The sequence below is a fragment of the Dipodomys merriami genome, unplaced genomic scaffold, assembly GCF_024711535.1.
Source record: "Dipodomys merriami isolate MVZ:Mamm:240054 unplaced genomic scaffold, mDipMer1.0.p SCAF_28, whole genome shotgun sequence".
Lineage (NCBI taxonomy): Eukaryota > Metazoa > Chordata > Mammalia > Rodentia > Heteromyidae > Dipodomys > Dipodomys merriami.
Window position 1 is genome coordinate 7,466,527 of NW_027204270.1, and position 21,123 is coordinate 7,487,649.

Genomic DNA, 21,123 nt, shown 5'->3' on the forward strand with positions numbered 1-21,123 from the left:
GATAACCCATAGATGTGTGGATGCAGTCTGTTCTTTTGCTTGGTTTTCAGTCATAATCCCATTTTCACTAGCAAAGACAGTCTTGCTTCTTTCTGATTCAGATACATGTCTTTTTCTTTCTTGTCTGATTGCACTGGCTAGCACCCCCAGTACAATACTGAGCAGCTGTGATGAGAGTGTGCAGCCTGTTCTATTCCTAAGAGAAGTATGTGGGATGGGGAGAATGATGATCGAGATGCACTGTATTCATAAACTGCTTTGTTAAATGACAACTCCTTTGTGCAATTACTTAAAGATAATAAAAAGCATGTGGGATTGTTGGTGTCTTTTCTCAGGCTAAGAGAGCATCCTTCTGTTTCTAATTTGATGGGCTATATTTTAAAATCAGTTATGAACATGCTTATTCTGCATCTAGAGAGAGGATTTGTAATTTTTTTTGTGTGTGGGTCATAGGGCTTGAACTCTGGGCCTGGGCGCTGTCCCTCAGCTCTTCAGTTCAAGGCTAGTGCTCTACCACTTGAGCTACAGTTCCACTTCCAGTTTTCTGGTGGTTTATTGGAGATAAGAGTTTTCAGGGACTTTCCTGCCTGGGCAGGCTTTGAACCACGATCCTCAGATCTCATCCTCCTGAGTAGCTAGGATTACAGGCATGAGCCACCAGCGCCAGCTTGTAAAATTTTTTAACTTAACAGTAAATCACATCAAATTGGTTGTCAATCTTTTCCCAGTATGGAGGGATGTTGCTCCATTGTTCCCCAACTTGCATTATCCTCTGCCATCTTCCTCTTTGATCCTCTGTCTGTGATGTGCTCTTCTCTCATGCTGCTTTCAAGATTCTTTCTCGGTCAACTTTTTGAACAATTTCAGATATGTACTACTGTACTTTTTTTTCTTTCTCTTTGAAGTTCATTCTTCAGGCTTCTTGAGTCAATAGTTTCATAGTTTTCATCGAAGTTTTCCACGTTGTTGGAGAATGCAGTAAGTGATGTGTTGAGCTGTGCTTGAGAACAGGAAATGTGGCTAAGACACTAAGCCAGGGTCACCCGAGGCCTGCCTTGCCCCTCGTCTCTCAGGAACCATCATCCTTTGTTGTCTGCTGTCCAGTGTTGTCTTCCATATTTTTTCTCACATTTCGCTCACACACTTTTTTTTTTTTTTTTTTGCCAGTCCTGGGGCTTGAACTCAGGGCCTGGGCACTGTCCCTGAGCTTCTTAGCTCAAGGCTACCATTCTACCACATGAGCCCCAGCACCACTTCCGGCTCTTTCTGTGTATGTGGTGCTGAGGAATCAAACCCAGGGCTTCCTGCATGCTAGGCAAGTGCTCTACCACTGAGCCACCTTTCCAGCCCCACATTTCTTTTGGTTCCTGTAAGAAATACAATTTAGATCTCATCCTGTTACTCCTTAAACAAAATCAGGTGTTGGTCCTGTTTGCATTTTTGGTTGTTTTCCTTTTAAAAATAGTTTGTAAGCAGGTACCCATGGCTCAGCCTATAATCCTAGCTACTAAGGAGGCTGAAATCCGAGGATCACCTGTTCAAAGCCAGCCTAGGCAGGAAAGTTTGTGAAATTCTTCTCTCCAATTAACCCCTAGAAAACCAGAAGTGGTATTGTGACTCAAAGTGGTAGAGCTCTAGCCTTGAGCAAAAAAGCTCAGGGATGGTGCCCAGGGACTGAGTTAAAGCCCCATGACCAACCAAAAGAAAAAGAATGAAAAATAACTTGTAAGCCCAAGAAGAATAGCGGTATGAAATGGAATCAAGAAGCCAGTTAGAATTTAGCTTTTGCTATTGGTAATTGACAATTGGAAGTTGACATAGAATTGATTATTATCTGAATAGAACAGGAAGTCTGAAGATTGGCCATACAGCTAAACCACTGGGGAGAGTCAGAGAACATGGCAGCCTCAGCTCTGCCCAGAAACCCCACTTAGTCTGCCTGTGTCTGGCCTGACTTGGGAAGCCCCCAGGTGATTTCCATGTCTAGCTAAGGTAGAGGGGGAGGCTCTCAGCCTTCCTGTCTCCCTCTCCCCGGGTCCTCTCCTCATGCCCCTCCTTCCCCCAGCAAAGTCCAGGTCCTCTACGGGGGAACAGACCTCTTCGACTACGAGGTGCGCAGGACCTTCAACAACGACATGCTGCTGGCCTTCGTCAGCAGCAGCTGCATTGCCGCCCTCGTCTACATCCTCACTTCCTGCTCAGGTAAGGCCAGGCCCTCCTCACTTCCTGTTCAGGTGAGGCCAGGCCCTCCTCCCCTGCTGGCCAGCCAAAGCTGTTCTCAGGAATACCAGAATAGTCTCTAATTTGGCCTGTCAGAGAGAGAGAGAGAGAGAGAGAGAGAGAGAGAGAGTGTGTGTGTGTGTGTGTGTGTGTGTGAGTGTGTGCGTGCGTGCGCGCGCTGGTGTGTGTGTGTGCGCATGTGTGTGTGCGTGCGCACGCACTGGTGTGTGTGTGTGTGCGAGCGCGCGCGCACGCAGGTCACATCTGGCCTGTCAGAACAGCCTGACCTTTTGCTCTTTGATCAGTTTTCTCCCTTGATAGCCTTGGGATCGGGGGATCTGGAGTGTCAGAATCTGGGCTGTGGGTTATTCTGTAACCTGTTTCTTCTCCCCCCAGAAGTGGGCATCTCCAGTCCCCGTGCTCGCTAGCCACTGCTTACTACTGTCCATGGACAGCAGGTGTACTTTGTGGCCCAAGAGGGTCAGAGATGGTTATGCCTTCAAAGCTGGAAAGGGAAGGGGTCCCAGTGGCTCACAGCTGCAATCCTAGCTACTCAGGAGGCTGAGACTTGAGGATCACAGTTTGAAGCCATCTAGGGCAGGAAAGTCAGACTCTTATCTCCACTCAACTACTCGAAAAAAGGCTGGGAAAGGTAGCTCCGTGGTAGAGTGCTTGCCTAGCATGCACAAAGCCCTGGGTTCAATTCCTCAGTACCACTTAAACAGAAAGAGCTAGAAGTGGCCCTGTGGCTGAAGTAGTAGAGGGCTAGCCTTGAACAAAAGTACCTCAGGGACAAGTGCCCAGGCCCTGAGTTCAAGCACCCTGAGTTCATGACTGGCAAAAAATAAAAATATACTACTCAGAAAAGACCCAAGTGGCACTTGGGCTCAAATGATACAGCACTAACCTTGAGCACAAAGAAGCTCAGAAACTGTGCAGGCCCTAAGTTCAAGCCCTAGGATCAGAAAAAAACAAAAACAAAAAAACCCTGGAAGGATATGCAGCCCTCCATGCAGCAAATATTAACTGGGCAGCCGGGCACCCGTGGCTCACGCCTGTAATCCCAGCTACTCAGGAGGCTGAGATCTGAGGATCGCGGTTCAAAGCCAGCCCAGGCAGGAAAGTCCCTGAGACTCTGATCTCCAATAAACCACCAGAAAACAGGAAGTGGCGCTGTGGCTCAAGTGGTAGAGCACTTGTCTTGAGGTGAAGAGCTGAGGGACAGCGCCCAAGCCCAGATTCAAGCCCCATGACTGACCAAAAAAAAAAAAAAAAAATATATATATATATATATATATATATATATATATATATATATATATATATATATATATATATAAACTGGGCACCAGCTGTGTGTCCGATGCTGTAAGGTGCCAGGTGCTGTAAGGTGTCAGTGGTAAACCTGACTAACACAGCTCCTGCTTGAGGAATCTCTGGTCACCTAGGGCACATTGCATAGTTCTTCTGTGCTAGCACTCAAGGTAAGTACCACCTCTCAGGTGAGGTCCCTGGACCACATGACTGGCTCAGATGGTTTTGTCTGCCGCCTGGGCCTCCTGCGGACCCGGTATTCAGACATGGAGAGCTGAGAATTGCTCTGTACCTGTGCTGAGAATAGACAGAAAGGTGGAGGGGCCGGGGGCAAGGGGACTGAGGCTGGATCCCCCCTCCCCCCCACCATCTCTTGTCCCGCCCAGTGTTCCTGTCCTTCTTTGGGATCGCCAGCATTGGCCTCAGCTGCCTGGTGGCCCTCTTTCTCTACCACGTGGTCTTTGGCATCCAGTACCTGGGCATCCTCAACGGCGTGGCTGCCTTTGTGATCGTGGGCATTGGTGAGTTGTCTCCCTCAGCGTGGCAGTAGGCCTTCCCAGGGCACTGACCCTTCCTTCCCAAGGGCCTTCCCCCTGGATGCCAATCTTGGCTTCTAAAAAGGCGTTCTCAGGCCTGGGAAGCTTGGAGTGTGGAGGTGAAAATGGGCAGATGCCTGGCATTTTTATGGGCAAAGAACAAGAAAGGAGGCTGGGAGGAAGTAAGGGTGCTGGCAAGGCAGGCAGAATAGAATGGGAAGCCGACTAGGATTTGGAGGAAAGGATGAGCGAGGCCCAAGAGCTGGGTGGGTGGGACCTAGGCTTGTGGGTGTGGCTAGGGAGTGTGATGGGTGGGACCTGGGCTTCTAGTGGCTGTAGCCAGCCAAGGAGCATGGTGGGTGAGGCTTGGGCGCTGTGGGTGTGACCAAGATGCTGGTGGGTGGGGCTTAGGCTTGTGGGTGGGGCTAGGGAGCGGTTGGTGGGACCTGGGCTTATAGTGGGTGGGGCTGAGACTCCTGAGGCCTGAGCTGTGGGGCTTTGTAAACTGCCACCAGAAGCAGGACTCTCCTGGAGCCTGGCCTGACCTGTAAAGGCTGTCCAGAGGTGGGGTCTGAGCTGAACTGCCCTCTGGCCCCAACTCCCTCCCACAGGGGTGGACGACGTCTTCGTATTCATCAACACCTACCACCAGGCCGCACACCTAGAAGACCCGCAGCTACGCATGATCCATACCATCCAGACGGCAGGCAAGGCCACCTTCTTCACCTCCCTCACCACGGCCGCCGCCTATGCAGCCAACATCTTCTCCCAGGTGCGGGCCCCTCCGGCCTGGCCTGCCTCCCCGCCTCCCACCCGTGGCTGGCACCCGCCTCCCGTCTTGCCCCCCACCCTCCTGTGACAACACAGCCTCCGCCTCCAGGCGCCCGCCATCCCTCTAGAGTCCACTGTGCTTGGGAACCTCCCTGACCAAACCTAACCAGCGGCAGGCCATGGTGATGCCCGCTGTATGCGTGGCTGCCGCCCGCCAGGAGCGACGCTCCCTCCGCCCTGGGCATTGTACAGTTTTCCAGGTCCTTTCATATTCAGTCATCCTAACCCCAAACAGAGGTACAACTGCCACCCTTCTTTCCCTAATCCCCAAACTGAGGACCAGAGACATAGAGTGACCTCTTCAGGGTCACGCAGCCTGGCAGTGTCACCCCTAGCCCACAGCTCTTACCTGCTCGCTCTGTGCCATGTTTTCACCCCTCACCCTGGCTTCCTCTCCGGTCTGTGCTCCACTCGGGGCTTGGCAGAACATGAACTTGTGCTGCGAGTCTGAGAGACAGGGCTTTGAGACACCTGACCGGGGCCAAACACACAAGCAAAAAGCTTAGCGGCGCGGGGCACCGGTGGCTCACGCCTGTCATCCTAGCTAACTAAGCAGGAGGCTGAGATCTGAGGATCGTGGTTCAAAGCCAGCCTGGGGAAGGAAAGTCCATGAAACTCTTTATCTCCAATAAACCACCAGAAAACTGGAAGCGGTGCTATGGCTCAAGTGGTAGAGCGCTTGCCTTGAGCTGAAGCGCTGAGGGACAGCACCCAGACCAGAGTTCAAGCCCCACAACCAACCGAAAAAAAAAAAAAAAGCTTAGTGGCTTCCTCACTTGTGGATTATTCTAGAAATGGAATGAGATGATAATGGAGGTGTTTCACGTAGGCTTGTCTTGGCCCTGGCTTTCTGACTGCCATGACCCGGGGCTGGTCCCTGTGGGATTTCTGCAGCTCCTGTCCCCTGCTCCCCTTCCGTTGTAGCTCGTCACTGACCTGTGGCTGGTCGAATGAGTGTAGCTTCATTCCTGTTACAGCCATGACTGTGCGCTTTGTCTGGGCCAGACGCTGTTCCAGCTGGGGTTGGAGGCAGCCGGGGCTCTAGGCAGCAGGGCTGTAGCTCTCAGGAATGAGCACGTCGTCCTCCAATGCTGCACCTGGCACCAGCCCTCGGCTCCTGGTGTCTTCCTGCGGGTGTGCGGCGGCCTGGGCCACACCTGGCAGCTGGGGTCTAACCGGTGCCTGTCCCCTCCCTGCTCCAGATCCCGGCTGTGCATGACTTCGGGCTGTTCATGTCGCTCATCGTGTCCTGCTGCTGGCTGGCCGTGCTGGTCACCATGCCCGCCGCCCTGGGCCTCTGGAGCCTCTACCTGGCGCCGCTGGAGAGCTCCTGCCAGGCCAGGTGAGCCGCCTGTGGCCCCGCCTCACTCCACACAGCCACGGTGAGCCTTCGGGCCACCGGCCCAGTCTCCCAGAGAGTGCTGGCTGGGACCCAGCCTGGGAAGGAGACGCTGCTGCCCAGCCACCAGCCGCTGCAGCCATCTGATTTCCAGGACGTGGGCACAGCATTTCTGCAGGGGCCTGGTCCTCACTGTGCCCATTACCCAGAAGGCACCGCTGGCTTCCTCATAGGGAGCTGGGGTGCAGGCTGCAGCCCCAGTGCCACCCCTCCTTGCTCAAGGCCATCTCTAGGCAGAGACCATGGGCCGGGCTGTTGGAGCAGGGTCTCTGGGCTTGGGGCCAGGCACACAGAGCTTGGCTGGCGGGATTTGGGGGTGCATACTACACCTGCCTGCCGAGCCAAGAAGGGGCAAGAGCAGCCCAGCCGCCCACCTCGGGCTTGTGAGGAGGAGCACATTGTCCCTCTGGGGTCCATTTATGGTGGCGCAGGTTGGCGCTCCACAAAGTCGCCCTGCTACATCATGAGCATTCAAATTGTGTGTAAGGCCAGGCGCCGGTGGCTCACACCTACAATCCTAGCTTCTCAGGAGGCCAAGATTGGAAGGATCGTGGTTCAAAGCCAGCCCAGGCAGGAAAGTCCATAAGACTCATCTCTAACTAACCATCAGAAACTCCAGAAAACCCCAAGTGGTAGAACACTAGCCTTGAGCAAAGGAGCTCAGGGTCAGCACCCAGGCACTGAGTTCAAGCCCCATGACTGACCAAAAAAAAAAAACAAAAAAAGTTGTTTCAAGGACGGTGTCACAGTATTGAAGGAAGGTATCCTGGTGGAAGGCGCCTGCAGAGACCCCAGCCTGGGCACAACTCTCCAGGGCACAACCACAGCCCTGGTTGGGCACATTAGTCTTTGTAGGTGACCCCCTAGCCCCCAACACCAGTCCCTTCACTTGTCCGCTGTGCAGCTTTGGTCAGTCTCTGTTCCTTTCTTGTAAAGTAGATGTGATCGCTGTGCAGGAGTCCCAAGGACAGGTTGTCACCTGTGTGAAACACTATGCTCACGAGTGTTAGCTGGGTGGACGGGGCTGTGTCCCGCTCCCCAGAACACCCCTCCTCCCTTGCAGCCCCCGCAGCTGAGCCTCAGCCACACAAGCCCCTGTGGCCTGGCTCACTCCCACCTGTGCTGGCTCCTGCTGCTAGGAGCTGCCATCCCATGGCAACTGAGGATAGTCAGTCCCCTGCTCGATCACCCCGCCACGGGGGCCGCTCTGGGCAATGTCTGCTGTCACTGTTCGTCTCCCAGAGGGTAGATGACACTGGTGACAGTCGCTGCGGTCTGCTGCACGTGTTGTCTCCAGGGAGATGTCAGCAGTGGCGGCCGCCTGCCTGGGCCTTTCCTGTCCACCCCAGGGGCCTGTGACGCCGCCCCCCCCACCCCACCCCCGGCTCATGGCTCTCCTGCAATCCACAGCTGCCACCAGAGGTGCGGCCACTTCCCCGGGGGCGGCCCTGCCCCGGGCCCCGCGCCCTACCTGGACGACGACATCCCCTTGCTGAGTGTGGAGGAGGGGCCAGGTGAGCGGCCGCTGCCCCTGCAGGAGCCGCCCTTGCCAGCCATGTGCTTGTGGTCCTGGGGCAGGGGCTGGCTGAGGTGGCCTGCCCTGGGGCTTCCGTGGGACCGGGGGGGGGGGGCGGGGGAGCGGGTAGGCTCCGGTGGGGCTCTGACAGGCCGCTGTTTTGCCCTGGCAGTGTCTCTGGAACTGGGAGATGTGACGCTGGTGTCCGTGCCCCCTGAGGGCCTACAGCCCTCGGCCTCCCGTGGAAGCAGCCGCGGACAGCTCCTGGCACAGCTGCAGGAGCTGCTGCACCACTGGGCCCTGTGGTCAGCCGTCAAGAGTCGCTGGGTGGTCGTGGGTAAGTGCATCCCACCCGCTTCCTGGTCTCACAGCCCCTCCCAGCACCCGGGAGGGGGGAGGTTCACCTAGACATGCAGACCTGGGAGCCCGGCCCCTGGGGTGAGCATGGAGGCCGGAGGCTCGGGCTGCCTCCTTGCTGGACCTCTCTGCTCCTGCAGGGGAGGCACTGGTCCTGTCGCAGCCGCCGCTCGCCAGGCCTCTGACACGGGTTGGGCAGGAGCTCAGGAGAGCGCTAAGCTTGCAGTCAGGCTTCCGTGTCTACAGCCTGGCTGGCTCTGAACCCCAATTCTGCCACACACAGTGACTCAGCTGTGCTCTCGGTGTCCTGTCATACAAAGGATGGCAAGACTGTCCAGGGCTGGCACGTGGTCGGGGAGAGTGCAGTTCTGCTATATGCATCCCCAGCACACACACAAAAAGAAAAATCAGCCATGTCTAGCCAGGTGTTCATGCCTGTAATCCTAGCTGCTCAGGTGGCTGAGGATTGAGGTTTGAAGCCAGTCTGGGCAGAAAAGTCCATGAGACTCTCAACACCAACTACCAAAACCAGAAGTGGAGGTTTGGCTCAGGTGGTAGAGCCCCAGCCTTGAGCAGAAAAGGCTAAGGGAAGGCATGAAGCCCTGAGTTCATGCCCTACTACTGAGTGGCACAAAAGAAAAGATTTGTGTCCAACTGCATCCTAAGGATGAAGGTTGTAGCCTGGTAGGTGGACGTAGGAGGTGTCAGAAAACGAGGCATTATTACCATTGGCCCTGGTGGGTGTATGTGGGAGGTGTCAGGAAGCGTGAGGCGTTGCCATTGGCCCTGGTGGGTGTATGTGGGAGGTGTCAGGAAGCGTGAGGCGTTGCCATTGGCCCTGGTGGGTGTATGTGGGAGGTATCAGGAAGCATGAGGCATTGCCATTGGCCCTGGCGGGTAGATGTGGGAGGTGTCAGGAAGCATGAGGCATTGCCATTGGCCCTGGCGGGTGGATGTGGGAGGTGTCAGGATGCGTGAGGTGTTGCCATTGGCCCTGGTGAGTGAATGTAGGAGGTATCAGGAAGCGTGAAGCATTGCCATTGGCCCTGGTGGGTGGATGTGGGACGTGTCAGGAAGTGTGAGGCGTTACTATTGGCCCTTGTCATTGTCTCCAACAATGCGTTGGGGAAGGGAAGAGCAGCGTTCTGGCTCTTCATGAACTGTGCCATGTTCTCAAATGGTGTTCCTATGGACAAGTGTCAGCTTGTAGTTTAAAGCCAGACTCAAGAATTCTGCACATAACTGCGTGGGCCTAGCCCTGGAAGAGCTGTCCCTAGCAAGGTCACCCGCGGGCTGGGCACGGCCAGGACCGGGCCCCACTGTAGATGGGGATGTACGCGGGGTCCCAGACCCGCTAGGCTAGGGCGGCATCCTTCTTCCCAGGGCTCTTCGTCTCCATCCTCATCCTGTCCCTGGTGTTCGCCAGCCGGCTGCGTCCCGCCAGCCGGGCCCCGCTGCTCTTTCGGCCTGACACCAACATCCAGGTGCTGCTGGACCTCAAATACAACCTGAGCGCGGAGGGCATCTCCTGCATCACCTGCTCAGGTAGAGCCCACCCTCTGGCGTCTGGCTGTCACTGTGTAACCTCTGCTCCTCGGGGCCCCCAGGTTTGATGAAGCACAGGACCCTCGTGGGTGCTGGCTGGGTGCCAGCTCTGGGAAGACGCAGTGGGCAGGAGAGACAGGACCCTGGGGCTCGGGGAGTCCACGTGCCAGCGCCAGGCCATGTAACACATGCGAGCCTCGGTGAAGAGAAGGCAGGGTGGCTGCTATCGGGGAAGGCTTTCTGGAGGAGGCGGTGTTAGCAGGTCAGAAAGGTTGGGGAGAGAAGGAGTTAGACAGGCCAGAAGGGAAGGAGTTAGCGTGGCTGAGAGGGCAGTGCCAGTGCCAGGGGTGGAAAGAGCAGGGCGAGGTCTGAGCGAGGCAGCTGCAGGAGCCTGTCCGGCCGAGGGGTGGGGAGAGGTGAGGAGTCTGCCCCTGGAAACCTGGCAGGTCGGGCAAAGGTCAAAGGGGGAGGGAGTCCTGGGGCCGGGTGGAGACGGTGGGTGTGGATCAGAGCCGTGGCAGCTGACGGTGAGGCCAGCCCCAAGGAGACAGCAGTGGAGTCTAGAGGCTTTTAGGGGTGCTTTGAGTTGCACAGGATGTGGCAGTGGACCTGGGGTGGGCTGAGTCAGGAAGGAGCTGCTTTTGAGGTACCCACTCCCGGCCTTGCCGCTCGTGGCATCCTGAGGTGGGGTGAGCAGCTAGAAACCAAGACAGGCTGCCCGTGCGTGATTGCCTGCATCTGGTTGGGTGGAGCTCAGGTTAACCTGCCCTTCCCCTCGGTCATGACATGCCTGCCCCGGCTCCAGCTCACTGTGGGTGAAGGCCAGAGCTGGGTGGGGCAGGGGCAGGGGGGGTCATCAAGGTCCAGCCCCAGCTCTACCTCTGTGGCAGCAGGGAAGCCCAGACCCGCCTGCCACCCACCCTGTGTCTGCGCTGTGTCACCAGCCTTTCCTAGGTCCAGGGTGGTCAGTAGTGGCGGTCTCCTGGAACTGCCCTGAGGTCAACAGTACATAGAGTGTGCAGAGACCCAGCGCACAGCTGTGGCACAGCAGGGCGTCACCCGCCCTTCGTCTCTGCCCACTCCCGTGCTTGATGGCTTGCCAGATGGGGACAGACCTGAGGCAACACCGGTTAATTCTTCAGCCCCTTGGTGAGGGAGGTGTGGCGTCACCACGGAGACGGGGGCACTGTCTTGCACCTGTAATCCTCGCTACTCAGGCTGAGATCTGAGCCCAGTCAGCAAAGTCCATGAGACTCTTATCTCCAGTTAACAAGCAAAAAGCCGGAAGCGGAGCTGTGGCTCAAGCGGTAGAATGCCAGCCTTGAGTGAAAAAGCTAAACAAGAGCTCAAGGTCCCGAGTTCAAGGCCCAGAGCCAGCACACATATAGAAAAGAGTGGACAACCAGGGTCACCCCACAGCTGCGCCTTTCAAAGACAGCGTTCTCTCTCATGTCATTCAGACCTGACTCCATCCCCTCCCAGCCCTGCCCTTTGCCCACCAGGCCTGGCCGCCGGCCCCTGCTGTCCCTGACTTGGCATGGGGGGCAGGTCTGTTCCAGGAGAAGCCGCACAGCCTGCAGAACAACATCCGTGCTTCCCTGGAGAAGAAGAGGCGAGGCTCAGGTGTCCCCTGGGCCGGCCGGCCGGAGGTCCTCCCGCAGGGTGAGTGGCGGTGATCCTCTTTGGAGGGGAGCAGGGACGGGACGGGGAGAGCCACAGATCCCCACAGGACTGAGAGCTGCACACGAAGCTCACAGAAGCGGGCTGGGTGCTGCAGGAATCCGAAGCCCTGCCCACAACCCCGAAGCTCCTCACTTCCCTACCACCCGCCTGGCCCAGGGCTCTCCACACACGCCCACCAGAGCCCGTCCTGAGCCCTGGGAGGGGCCTAACCCTCCTGGAGTCTCCATCATGGGCATTGGGGTGTAAAGAAAGCCCGTGGGCGGTCACCCCACAGCCTGTGTCTTCATAGCTGTCCTTGCCCCAGCAGCCTGGTGGTAACCAAGCCAATCGTAGTCACAGCCACTGTCACCTCCACCTGCACCATCGCCTCCTCCCCACCATCACCTCCTTCCCCATCATCACCTCCTTCCCCACCATCACCTCCTTCCCCACCATCACCTCCTTCCCCACCATCACCTCCTTCCCCACCATCACCTCCTTCCCCACCATCACCTCCTTCCCCACCATCTCCTCCTCCTCCCCACCATCTCCTCCTCCTTCCCCATCATCACCTCTTCCTCCCCACCATCTCCTCCTCCTTCCCCATCATCACCTCCTCCTCCCCACCATCTCCTCCTCCTCCCCACCATCTCCTCCTCCTTCCCCATCATCACCTCCTCCCCACCATCTCCTCCTCCCCATCATCACCTCCTCCTCCCCACCATCTCCTCCTCCCCACCATCTCCTCCTCCTTCCCCATCATCACCTCTTCCTCCCCACCATCTCCTCCTCCTTCCCCATCATCACCTCCTCCTCCCCACCATCTCCTCCTCCTCCCCACCATCTCCTCCTCCTTCCCCATCATCACCTCCTCCCCACCATCTCCTCCTCCCCATCATCACCTCCTCCTCCCCATCATCGCCTCCTCCTCCCCACCATCACCTCCTTCCCCATCATCACCTCCTCCTCCCCACCATCTCCTCCTCCCCATCATCACCTCCTCCTCCCCACCATCTCCTCCTCCTCCCCACCATCTCCTCCTCCCCACCATCTCCTCCTCCTCCCCACCATCTCCTCCTCCCCACCATCTCCTCCTCCCCACCATCTCCTCCTCCTCCCCACCATCTCCTCCTCCTCCCCACCATCTCCTCCTCCTCCCCACCATCTCCTCCTCCCCACCATCTCCTCCTCCCCACCATCGCCTCCTCCTCCCCACCATCTCCTCCTCCTCCCCACCATCGCCTTCTCCTCCCCACCATCGCCTCCTCCTCCCCACCATCTCCTCCTCCCCACCATCTCCTCCTCCCCACCATCTCCTCCTCCCCACCATCTCCTCCCCACCATCGCCTCCTCCTCCCCACCATCGCCTCCTCCTCCCCACCATCTCCTCCTCCCCACCATCTCCTCCTCCTCCCCACCATCTCCTCCTCCTCCCCACCATCTCCTCCTCCCCACCATCTCCTCCTCCTCCCCACCATCTCCTCCTCCTCCCCACCATCTCCTCCTCCTCCCCACCATCTCCTCCTCCTCCCCACCATCTCCTCCTCCTCCCCACCATCTCCTCCTCCTCCCCACCATCTCCTCCTCCTCCCCACCATCTCCTCCTCCTCCCCATCATCTCCTCCTCCTCCCCACCATCTCCTCCTCCTCCCCACCATCTCCTCCCCACCATCTCCTCCTCCCCACCATCTCCTCCTCCCCACCATCTCCTCCTCCCCACCATCTCCTCCTCCTCCCCACCATCTCCTCCTCCTCCCCACCATCGCCTCCTCCTCCCCACCATCTCCTCCTCCTCCCCACCATCGCCTCCTCCTCCCCACCATCGCCTCCTCCTCCCCACCATCACCTCCTCCTCCCCACCTCCCTCATCTCTGCCACGCATGGGCACCATAGGAACCACACCAGCCCTGGGAGGCGAGGCCTGGTGCACTGACCGCAGAGCTGCGTGGGGATGGAAGGTTGGCAGGGTGACCGCTCACTCCTCTCCTCCCTCACCTGTCCCTAGACTCAGCGGGCACCGTGTACATCTCCAAAGCGAAGGCTAAAGGCCGCCCGGCTATCTACAGGCTCTCCCTCAATGCCAGCCTACCAGCACCGTGGCAGGCCGTGTCCCCGGGGGACGGAGAGGTGCCCTCCTTCCAGGTGAGCCTGGGCGGCCCTGACCCTAACCCGAGCCACCGCCACCCGGGAGGCCCCACGGTGCTGCACTGCTGGCAACCTGGGGGGCGGGGTTCTTGAAGATGGAGCTGCTGCCACATCAGCCCGGTCTGCCACAGCCACCTGCAGAGTGGTGACAGCTTGGGCCTCTGGGTCAGCCAAGCCTGGGCTCCAGTCCTGGCTCTGCCAGGTCTGACTGGGATGGTAGGTCCTTAACCTCCCTGAGCCTCAGTTTCCTCATCTGTGACATGGTTGGAGGTACATGAGGTAAGGCCTATGCCGTGCGTGACACTAGGGACATAGGTCCCTGAGAGTGACAGCTACCCTGGGCGACCACCCTGGGAAAGGCCCAGGGGCCGGCATTTGCCCCGCCCCCAGTCCCCAGTGGGTCGTCCCCTCGTAGAGCCCAGGCTTGGCTTTCTCAGCTCTGCATTGCCACATCTGAACCCAGCCTGTTCCAGAGCCCGATGCCCTGCTGGGGAAGGGATCTGCGCATTTTCAGACTCAAGCGTGGGGGTCTCCGGAGCCTCGGCCCCCACGAGGGGTGGGGGTGGGGGGGAGGGGGGAGCCAGGCAGGACGTCCCAGGAGGGCGGGGACAGACCTCAGCCCACAGCCTCCCCGAGCCACCTGTCTTGTCTCTGTCAACCCACTGCTTAGGTATATAGAGCGCCTTTTGGTGACTTCACCAAGAAGCTGACCGCTTGTATGTCTACAGTAGGGCTGCTCCAGGCGGCGAGCCCCTCCCGCAGGTGGATGCTGACGACCTTGGCCTGTGACGCCAGGCGGGGCTGGAGGCTCGACTTCAGCTTTTACGTGGCCGCCACGGAGCAGCAGCATACCCGGTAACGCCCGGCACCGCCGCCCTGCCCACCCCACTCCCCGCTTTCCTCCTCTCTGTCTCCCCTTTCTTCCTCTCCCCCCATATCTTAGTCGACCTCCTGTTCTTCCTCCCCATCTCCTCTTTCCTTTTCCCCTTCCTTTTTCTTCCCCTCCCATCCTTTTCTTCCTCTTTTTCCTCTTCTTCCTCCTCCCCTCTGTCTCTCTCTCTACTCTCTCTTCTCTCCACTTTTCTTTCTTTTTTTCTTTGGTTGGTCATGGGGTTTGAACTCTGGGCCTGGGCGCTGTCTCTCAGCTCTTCAGCTCAAGACAAGCGCTCTACCACTTGAGCCACAGCACCACTTCCAGTTTTCTGGTGGTTTATTGGAGATAAGTCTCACGGATTTTCCTGCCCGCGCTGGCTTTGAACTGTGATCCTCAGATCTCAGCCTCCTGAGTAGCCAGGATGACAGTTTCTCTTCTCTCCCTGCCCCCTTCTCTACTCTTTTCCCCTCTCCTCTCCTCCCTTCCCCACCCCTTCCTTACCTCCCTTCTCCTCTCAGCTCTCTTTCTCTCCTCTTCCTGCTTTCCCTCTTTCTCATGAGAGAAGCCAGCAGGCACCTTCAGGAAGCCCCTGTCTCTTGCCACACACCTGTTGGGATGTCTCTGTGCCCAGGACTGAGGACTGGGGTCACGGGCACAGACAGGCCTGGGATGTACCCCCATGTACCCTCCCCCCGCCCCTCCTTCCCCATAGCACCGCGGGGCCAAGATGGCAGCCGTGCTTGTCGGGATGCACACTTCCTCCCCCGCTCCTCCTTCGTGGGCGTACGTAACTCACGTCTGCATCCCAATGTCACCTTCTGTGCAGAAGTGCCACCCGCTGGGCTGGGCTGGGGACTCCTGCCCTGCAGGCGTCTAGCAGGAGGCCGGCAGCCATGTCACTTTAGGTTAGGCTCTGGGCAGCTGCCATGGCGGAAGACAGCGGGGCCACGCCGTGGGCACCTCCCACTCTGGGGGGGACACAGGTGCCCGCTGGGCCCTGTCTACCAGACTCACCTTGTCTCAGGCGGAGGTTTCTTCTTGTGACACACAGTAGTGGCCAGAGTCATGTGATTTGCCTGGATGAGCATAAGACATTCTAGAAAGAACTCCGAGCTGCCTCAGGCCCCGTGGTCAGCCAGGCGATTGGCCACGGAACCCTTGCTTCACACAGAGCCTTGTGGCCCCTTGGTTCTCCTGGGTGCTGCTAGGCAGGGACACCACATCGGGCCTCGGGTCCTTCCTGAACTGTCGCTGACCCTGAGAGCCAGAGAAGGGAAGGGCCTTGACCACAGGGAGTTGCTGTGCGCAGCGCAGGCCTAGGGCAGGCGCCCGGCTCATCTATGACACCTGAGAGCAAATCGCCATGGGAGGCTGGGTCTGCCCGCGCCCGCCCAGGCCCTGGGCAGCGCCACTCCTGCTCATGTCCCCCCTCCCCACGATTCCTGGCCTTCAGCCCCGGCCTCCCGGCCTCCCCTGCCTCCACAGGAAGCTGTACTTCGCCCAGTCCCACCGGCCACCCTTCCACGGACGCGTGTGCCTGGCACCTCCCGGGTGCCTGCTCAGCTCCAGCCCCGACGGGCCCACCAAAGGCTTCTTCTTCGTGCCCAGTGAGAAAGGTACGGGCGGGGCACCCGTGGGGCTCGGCCTGCGGTCCCCCCTCCCCCTCCCTGACAGCTGTCACCCCTGCAGTGCCCAAGGCCCGCCTCTCAGCCACCTTCGGCTTCAACCCCTGTGTGAACACAGGCTGCGGGAAGCCGGCCGTGCGGCCCCTGGTAGACACCGGGGCCATGGTCTTCGTGGTCTTTGGCATCGTTGGCATTAACCGCACCCAGCAGGCCGACAACCACGTGATCGGAGACCCAGTATGTACGCCCACTTAGCGCAGACCCTGGGGCCCTGGTCCGAGTGCAGCCTCGGCACCCAAGCCCTGCCCGGGGGCCCAGCGCCTCACGCACACCTGGACGGCGCCTGTTCACTGCCATGGCGTCTCTGGCGTCTCGGGCCCAGGAAGGGGGAAAGGCAGGTGCTGGGGGACAGGCGGGGTTTAAATGAGGGGAAGGAAGGGTTGAGGGGACCAGGAGAGGCCAGGAGCTGCAGCTGAGCCCTGGTGGAAGCAGAGGGGCCAGGGCAGGGCAGAGGGGTCGGAGGGGAGGGGGACAGCACCGCAGGGAGACGTCAGGACCTGGGGCCTGGGCCTCCGTCTCACCGAGCGGCCTGGGCCGGCTGTGTGTCTCTTTGGGAAAGGGCAGCGTCGTCTACGACAGCAGCTTTGACCTCTTCAAAGAAATCGGCCACCTGTGTCGCCTCTGCAAAGCGATCGCGGGCAACTCGGAGCTGGTGAAGCCGGGCGGGGCGCAGTGCCTGCCCTCAGGTACCTGGAGTCGGGCGCCCGGGCGCTGTCCACCAGAGACGGTGGAAGGATGAAGCCAGGCAGATACACGTCTGCGTGTGGGACCGCATAGGGCAGGCGCGTGGGGTGCGTGGATGGGGGGAGGTGTTCCCCAGAGGACGAGGACATGGGGGGTGAAGAGCCAAGGTGGGTACATTCGGGCAGAGAGCCTGAGATGCTACCCTGGATGTCCCTTGGGGGGAGGGGTGGCAAACATCATTTCTACCCAGTGGCAAAGTGACACGGCCCAGGGTGGCAGCCACGGGGGAAGATGGGGGGGGGGGCGCCATTCTTGTGGCCCCAGCCCGTGCTCTCCTCTCTCCGCAGGCTACAGCATCTCCTCCTTCCTGCAGATGCTGCACCCCGAATGCAAGGAGCTGCCGGAGCCCAACCTGCTGCCTGGGCAGCTGTCGCACGGGGCAGTGGGCGTCAAGGAGGGCCGCGTGCAGTGGATCTCCATGGCCTTCGAGTCGGTGAGTCCCGGGCCTCCCCAGGCACTCGCCCTGGGTGACGGTCCCCCTGCTCCCGGCCCTCAGCCCAGATCACAGATGGCCACTCAGGCCTTTGCCTGCGGTCACATGGCTCGTGGTGCCAGCGGCAGCATCTTGACTGCAAGCTCTGCCTCCCCTGCACGGCTGCCCCGGTTCTCCTGCCCGGGGCCTGTGTAGAAGGCCACAGGCCCTGCAAATGGCTCTTCCCCAGCGGCCTGGGCGCAGAGCTAGGAAGCCAGGGAGCCGGCCACCCACAGCGCTCCCTGCTGCGCTGCCACCTCTGGGCACGCCCCGGGCTCTGCTCAAGGAAGTGCTTGCGCTCGCATGGCCATGGCACTTTGCTTGCTGAGATTTGGCAAGCTGCCTCAGTGTGGAGACCTGACCCGGAAGCAGATCATCACCTGATCCTCAGTGCCCCTGCTCTCCTGTCCCCCATGGCCTCGCGTTCCTCATCGGCAAAGTGAGAGCCCCAGGACAGGATAGGGTGACCCAGGCGGCCCGCCCTCTCCCCACCACCCATGCACAACCACAAAGCCACCGCCTGCCAGCTGGTGGGTACTGGAAACCTCCAGCCCTCAGGGAGCCAGGCCAAACCCCCTGACAGGCTTTCTTAGTTGTTTTTGGTGGTAAAACATACACACTGTGAGATACACCATCTTAGCTGTCTTTGAACTTAAAACTCAACCACATTAAGATGGTGCTGGTGCTCAAAGTGGTAGAGTGCTAGAGTTAAGCCCCGTGACCAACCAAAACCAAAACCAAACCAATGTTCTCCTGAGCGCTGCTAGCTCACGCCTGTCATCCTAGCTACTCAGGAGACTGAGATCTGAGGATCACAGTTCAAAGCCAGCCTAGGCAGGAAAGGTCATGAGACCCTTATCTCCAATGAACCACCGAAACACTAGAAGTGGAGCTGTGGCTTAAAGTGGAAGAGTGCTAACACCCAGGCCCTGAGTCCAAGCCCCAAGACTGACAATCTTTTTTGAGAAGGAATGTTCTTGGTTGGGCCCAACCTTAAGCTGAGCCCCGTGGTGCTCACGCCTGCACCCACCCCTGGCCCCAGCGCAGCACAGCCCTCCCAGGGCCGGCGAGTGCGAGCGGCCCGCAGCCCCCGCCATCTCACTGGCTCTTGTCCCCTGCAGACCACGTACAAGGGCAAGGCCTCCTTCCAAACCTACTCGGACTACCTGCGCTGGGAGGGCTTCCTCCGGCAGCAGCTGCAGACGTTCCCCGAGGGCTCGGCCCTGCGCCGAGGCTTCCAGACTTGTGAGCACTGGAAGCAGATATTCATGGAGATCATAGGTGAGCAGCCTCCCCAAGCCAGCCTGCCGGGGCCCACACAGGCCCCCGAGAGCCCTGGGGAACGGGGGCGGGCCCCAGAGCCAGGCCCCTGACCAGAGACCAGAGCTTGGGTCCCCTCCTGCAGGGGGCATCTGAGCACATGGGTCTTGATACTGGCCAGCCACTGCACAGGGTGCTGTGGCTTAGGAGTCTTGGCCAGGCCCTGGGCTGAGGCCCTGGACCTGCACTGAACTCGGGAGGACGCTCAGGCCCCGTGGCTGTGACTGCCCCACCAGGGGCCCCGTGCAGCCTCTGCACAGCCAGGGACGGGGTGCTGCCCCTTCCCTGCTCCTCAGCCCCCTGAGGCCCGCTTCTCCCGCCGTGCAGGGGTGCAGAGTGCCCTGTACGGCCTGGTCCTCTCCCTGCTCATCTGTGTGGCCGCTGTGGCCGTGTTCACCACCCATGTCCTGCTCCTGTTGCCAGTGCTCTTGAGTATCCTCGGTACGTGGCTGGGGCGGGGCGGGGCGCGGGGGGGGGGGGGTGGAGGTGGGGCTCTCCCCAGCAGGTTCTCTGAGCCTCTGATTGTCCCCGCTGGCACCATCCCTTCCCTTCCCTTGGGGCCCGCCTGCCACTGAGCTTCCCCTGGGACCACGGCATCCAAGCTGCGCCCCCGCCGCCCCCACAGGCATCGTCTGCCTCGTGGTGACCATCATGTACTGGAGCGGCTGGGAGATGGGCGCCGTGGAGGCCATCTCCCTGTCCATCCTGGTCGGCTCCTCGGTGGATTACTGCGTGCACCTGGTGGAGGGCTACCTTCTGGCCGGGGAGAACCTGCCCCCGCACCAGGCTGAGGTGAGCACGTCTCCCAGGGGGCCACCGCGCACCCCACCACCTGCCCCTCAGCAGCCCGTGGTCGACGCTGAGCCGCAAGCCTCAGCATCCGATTCTAAGGCCATCTCGGCTCCAGTAACGTGGCGGGGCCTTGGGCAGGCCCGTGACGCCCCAAATGGCCAGACAGGGAACCAGGACCCTCCCTGCAGCCTGCCCACCCACCCACCCACCCCGGAACGGGGGAGTGGGTAGTCCCGGCCAAGACCCTGAGGCCACATGCGCACACAGACCCACCTCCCAACGTGTATTCACGTGACACGTCCATAAGTCGGGTACATTTCACGTTAGGTCAAAAGACTCCCATTTATGAGAGCCACTGCTGCCACCCACAAACAGGCAGGTGGACCTGGGGCAGGGGCTCCAGAGCGGAGCCCAGGAAGCCGGGCCCGGGCGGCCCCGGCCCAGCGTGGCTCTCTCCCCCCAGGATGCTCACTCGCAGCGCCAGTGGCGGACGCTGGAGGCCGTGCGGCACGTGGGCGTGGCCATCGTGTCCAGCGCCCTCACCACCGTGGTGGCCACCGTGCCGCTCTTCTTCTGCATCATCGCTCCTTTCGCCAAGTTCGGCAAGATCGTGGCCCTCAACACGGGCGTGTCCATCCTGTACACGCTCACCGTGAGCACCGCGCTGCTGGCCATCATGGCCCCCGGCTCCTTCACCCGCTCCAGGACTTCCTTCCTCAAGGCGCTGGGCGCTGTGCTGCTGGCAGGGGCCCTGGGGCTGGGTGCCTGCCTGGCGCTCCTGCGCAGTGGCTACAAGATCCCCCTGCCCAGCGGGGCCGCCCTATAGCCCTGTGCCTGGCTCCTCACTGCACCCTGGCCCAGCGCAGAGGGGGACAGCCGCGCCCTGGCCTCAGACGCTTCGCCTGAGGCAGGCCCCACAGCCAGAGCCTGAGCTGGGTGAAACCGGCCAGCGCCATGGAAGGGACCGTCCCCTCCTGTGCCCTGTCACCACCAGGCTCTGAACACTGCCTCACCATTCACAAGCTGCTGGGTGGGCATTTCACGACCACCCCCATCCCCATTGTACAGATGTGGAGACTGAGGCACAAAGGTGATCACAGTCATCACCCTGTGGCCGGGGAGAAGGCAGAGCCGGAGCTGCCTGGGAGCCCAGGCCTTCCCTGGAAGAGCACAGCGGGAGGGGGTTGGCACCCTGCCGCCTCCCCTCCCCCTCCCCCTCCCTCAGCTTAATCCAGCAGCTGCTGCTGGGTGGACCTCTGGGCCTCTGGCCCCTTGTCCCAGATGGAGAGAGCCAAGGAACCAGCCCTGGGCTGTGCATGTCTCGCCCCCAGCCTCGGGGGCTCCTCCCTGGGACCCCCCCCCCGCCCACCGATCCCAGCCCCACCATCTGCTGACTGGTGGGCTCTGGGGGCTGGGGGGACTGGCGGCACCTGCCGCCGCTCACGGCAGATGGTTCCTATTAAAGCGAAATGAAGCCGCAGAGCGCTGGGCTTCACGCGCGCGTTTGCAGCATGGCTGACTCGATTGTATTCTAACCACCGGGATAACACGGTGTCCGTGCCCACTGGAGCCTGGTCGGAGAGGAGGGTGGGGAGGAGGACCTAGCAAATGCCCGTCTCTCCAGGGCCCATCCAGCCCCACAGCTGGGCACCGCTGAGCCTTCTGACTGCCTGGCATTGTGCCCAGCGCCGGCCTGTTTAATAGAGCGGGG

The 21,123-nt window shown here is 60.0% G+C and overlaps 1 protein-coding gene across 5 annotated transcripts in view; it reads left to right on the top strand.

The window, feature by feature from the left end:
- Disp3 (dispatched RND transporter family member 3) overlaps positions 1–20,882 on the top strand; it is a 41,730-nt gene extending 20,848 nt beyond the window's left edge. For 3 of the 5 annotated variants that reach the window (XM_070037357.1, XM_070037359.1, XM_070037358.1), the window contains 18 exons: positions 2,066–2,202; positions 3,921–4,055; positions 4,682–4,842; positions 6,104–6,243; positions 7,711–7,814; positions 7,989–8,153; positions 9,557–9,718; positions 11,267–11,380; positions 13,386–13,522; positions 14,196–14,380; positions 15,885–16,015; positions 16,089–16,261; positions 16,644–16,770; positions 17,116–17,261; positions 18,422–18,581; positions 18,948–19,061; positions 19,246–19,412; positions 19,876–20,882. In XM_070037357.1, the coding sequence (XP_069893458.1) occupies positions 2,066–2,202; positions 3,921–4,055; positions 4,682–4,842; positions 6,104–6,243; positions 7,711–7,814; positions 7,989–8,153; positions 9,557–9,718; positions 11,267–11,380; positions 13,386–13,522; positions 14,196–14,380; positions 15,885–16,015; positions 16,089–16,261; positions 16,644–16,770; positions 17,116–17,261; positions 18,422–18,581; positions 18,948–19,061; positions 19,246–19,412; positions 19,876–20,238 (2,821 nt within the window). In that variant the 3' untranslated portion in view covers positions 20,239–20,882. Of the gene's footprint in view, positions 1–2,065; positions 2,203–3,920; positions 4,056–4,681; positions 4,843–6,103; positions 6,244–7,710; positions 7,815–7,988; positions 8,154–9,556; positions 9,719–11,266; positions 11,381–13,385; positions 13,523–14,195; positions 14,381–15,884; positions 16,016–16,088; positions 16,262–16,643; positions 16,771–17,115; positions 17,262–18,421; positions 18,582–18,947; positions 19,062–19,245; positions 19,413–19,875 lie in introns of those variants that run through there. The other 2 variants (XM_070037360.1, XM_070037362.1) reach the window with 2 other exon arrangements.
- Positions 20,883–21,123: the final 241 nt, after the last annotated feature.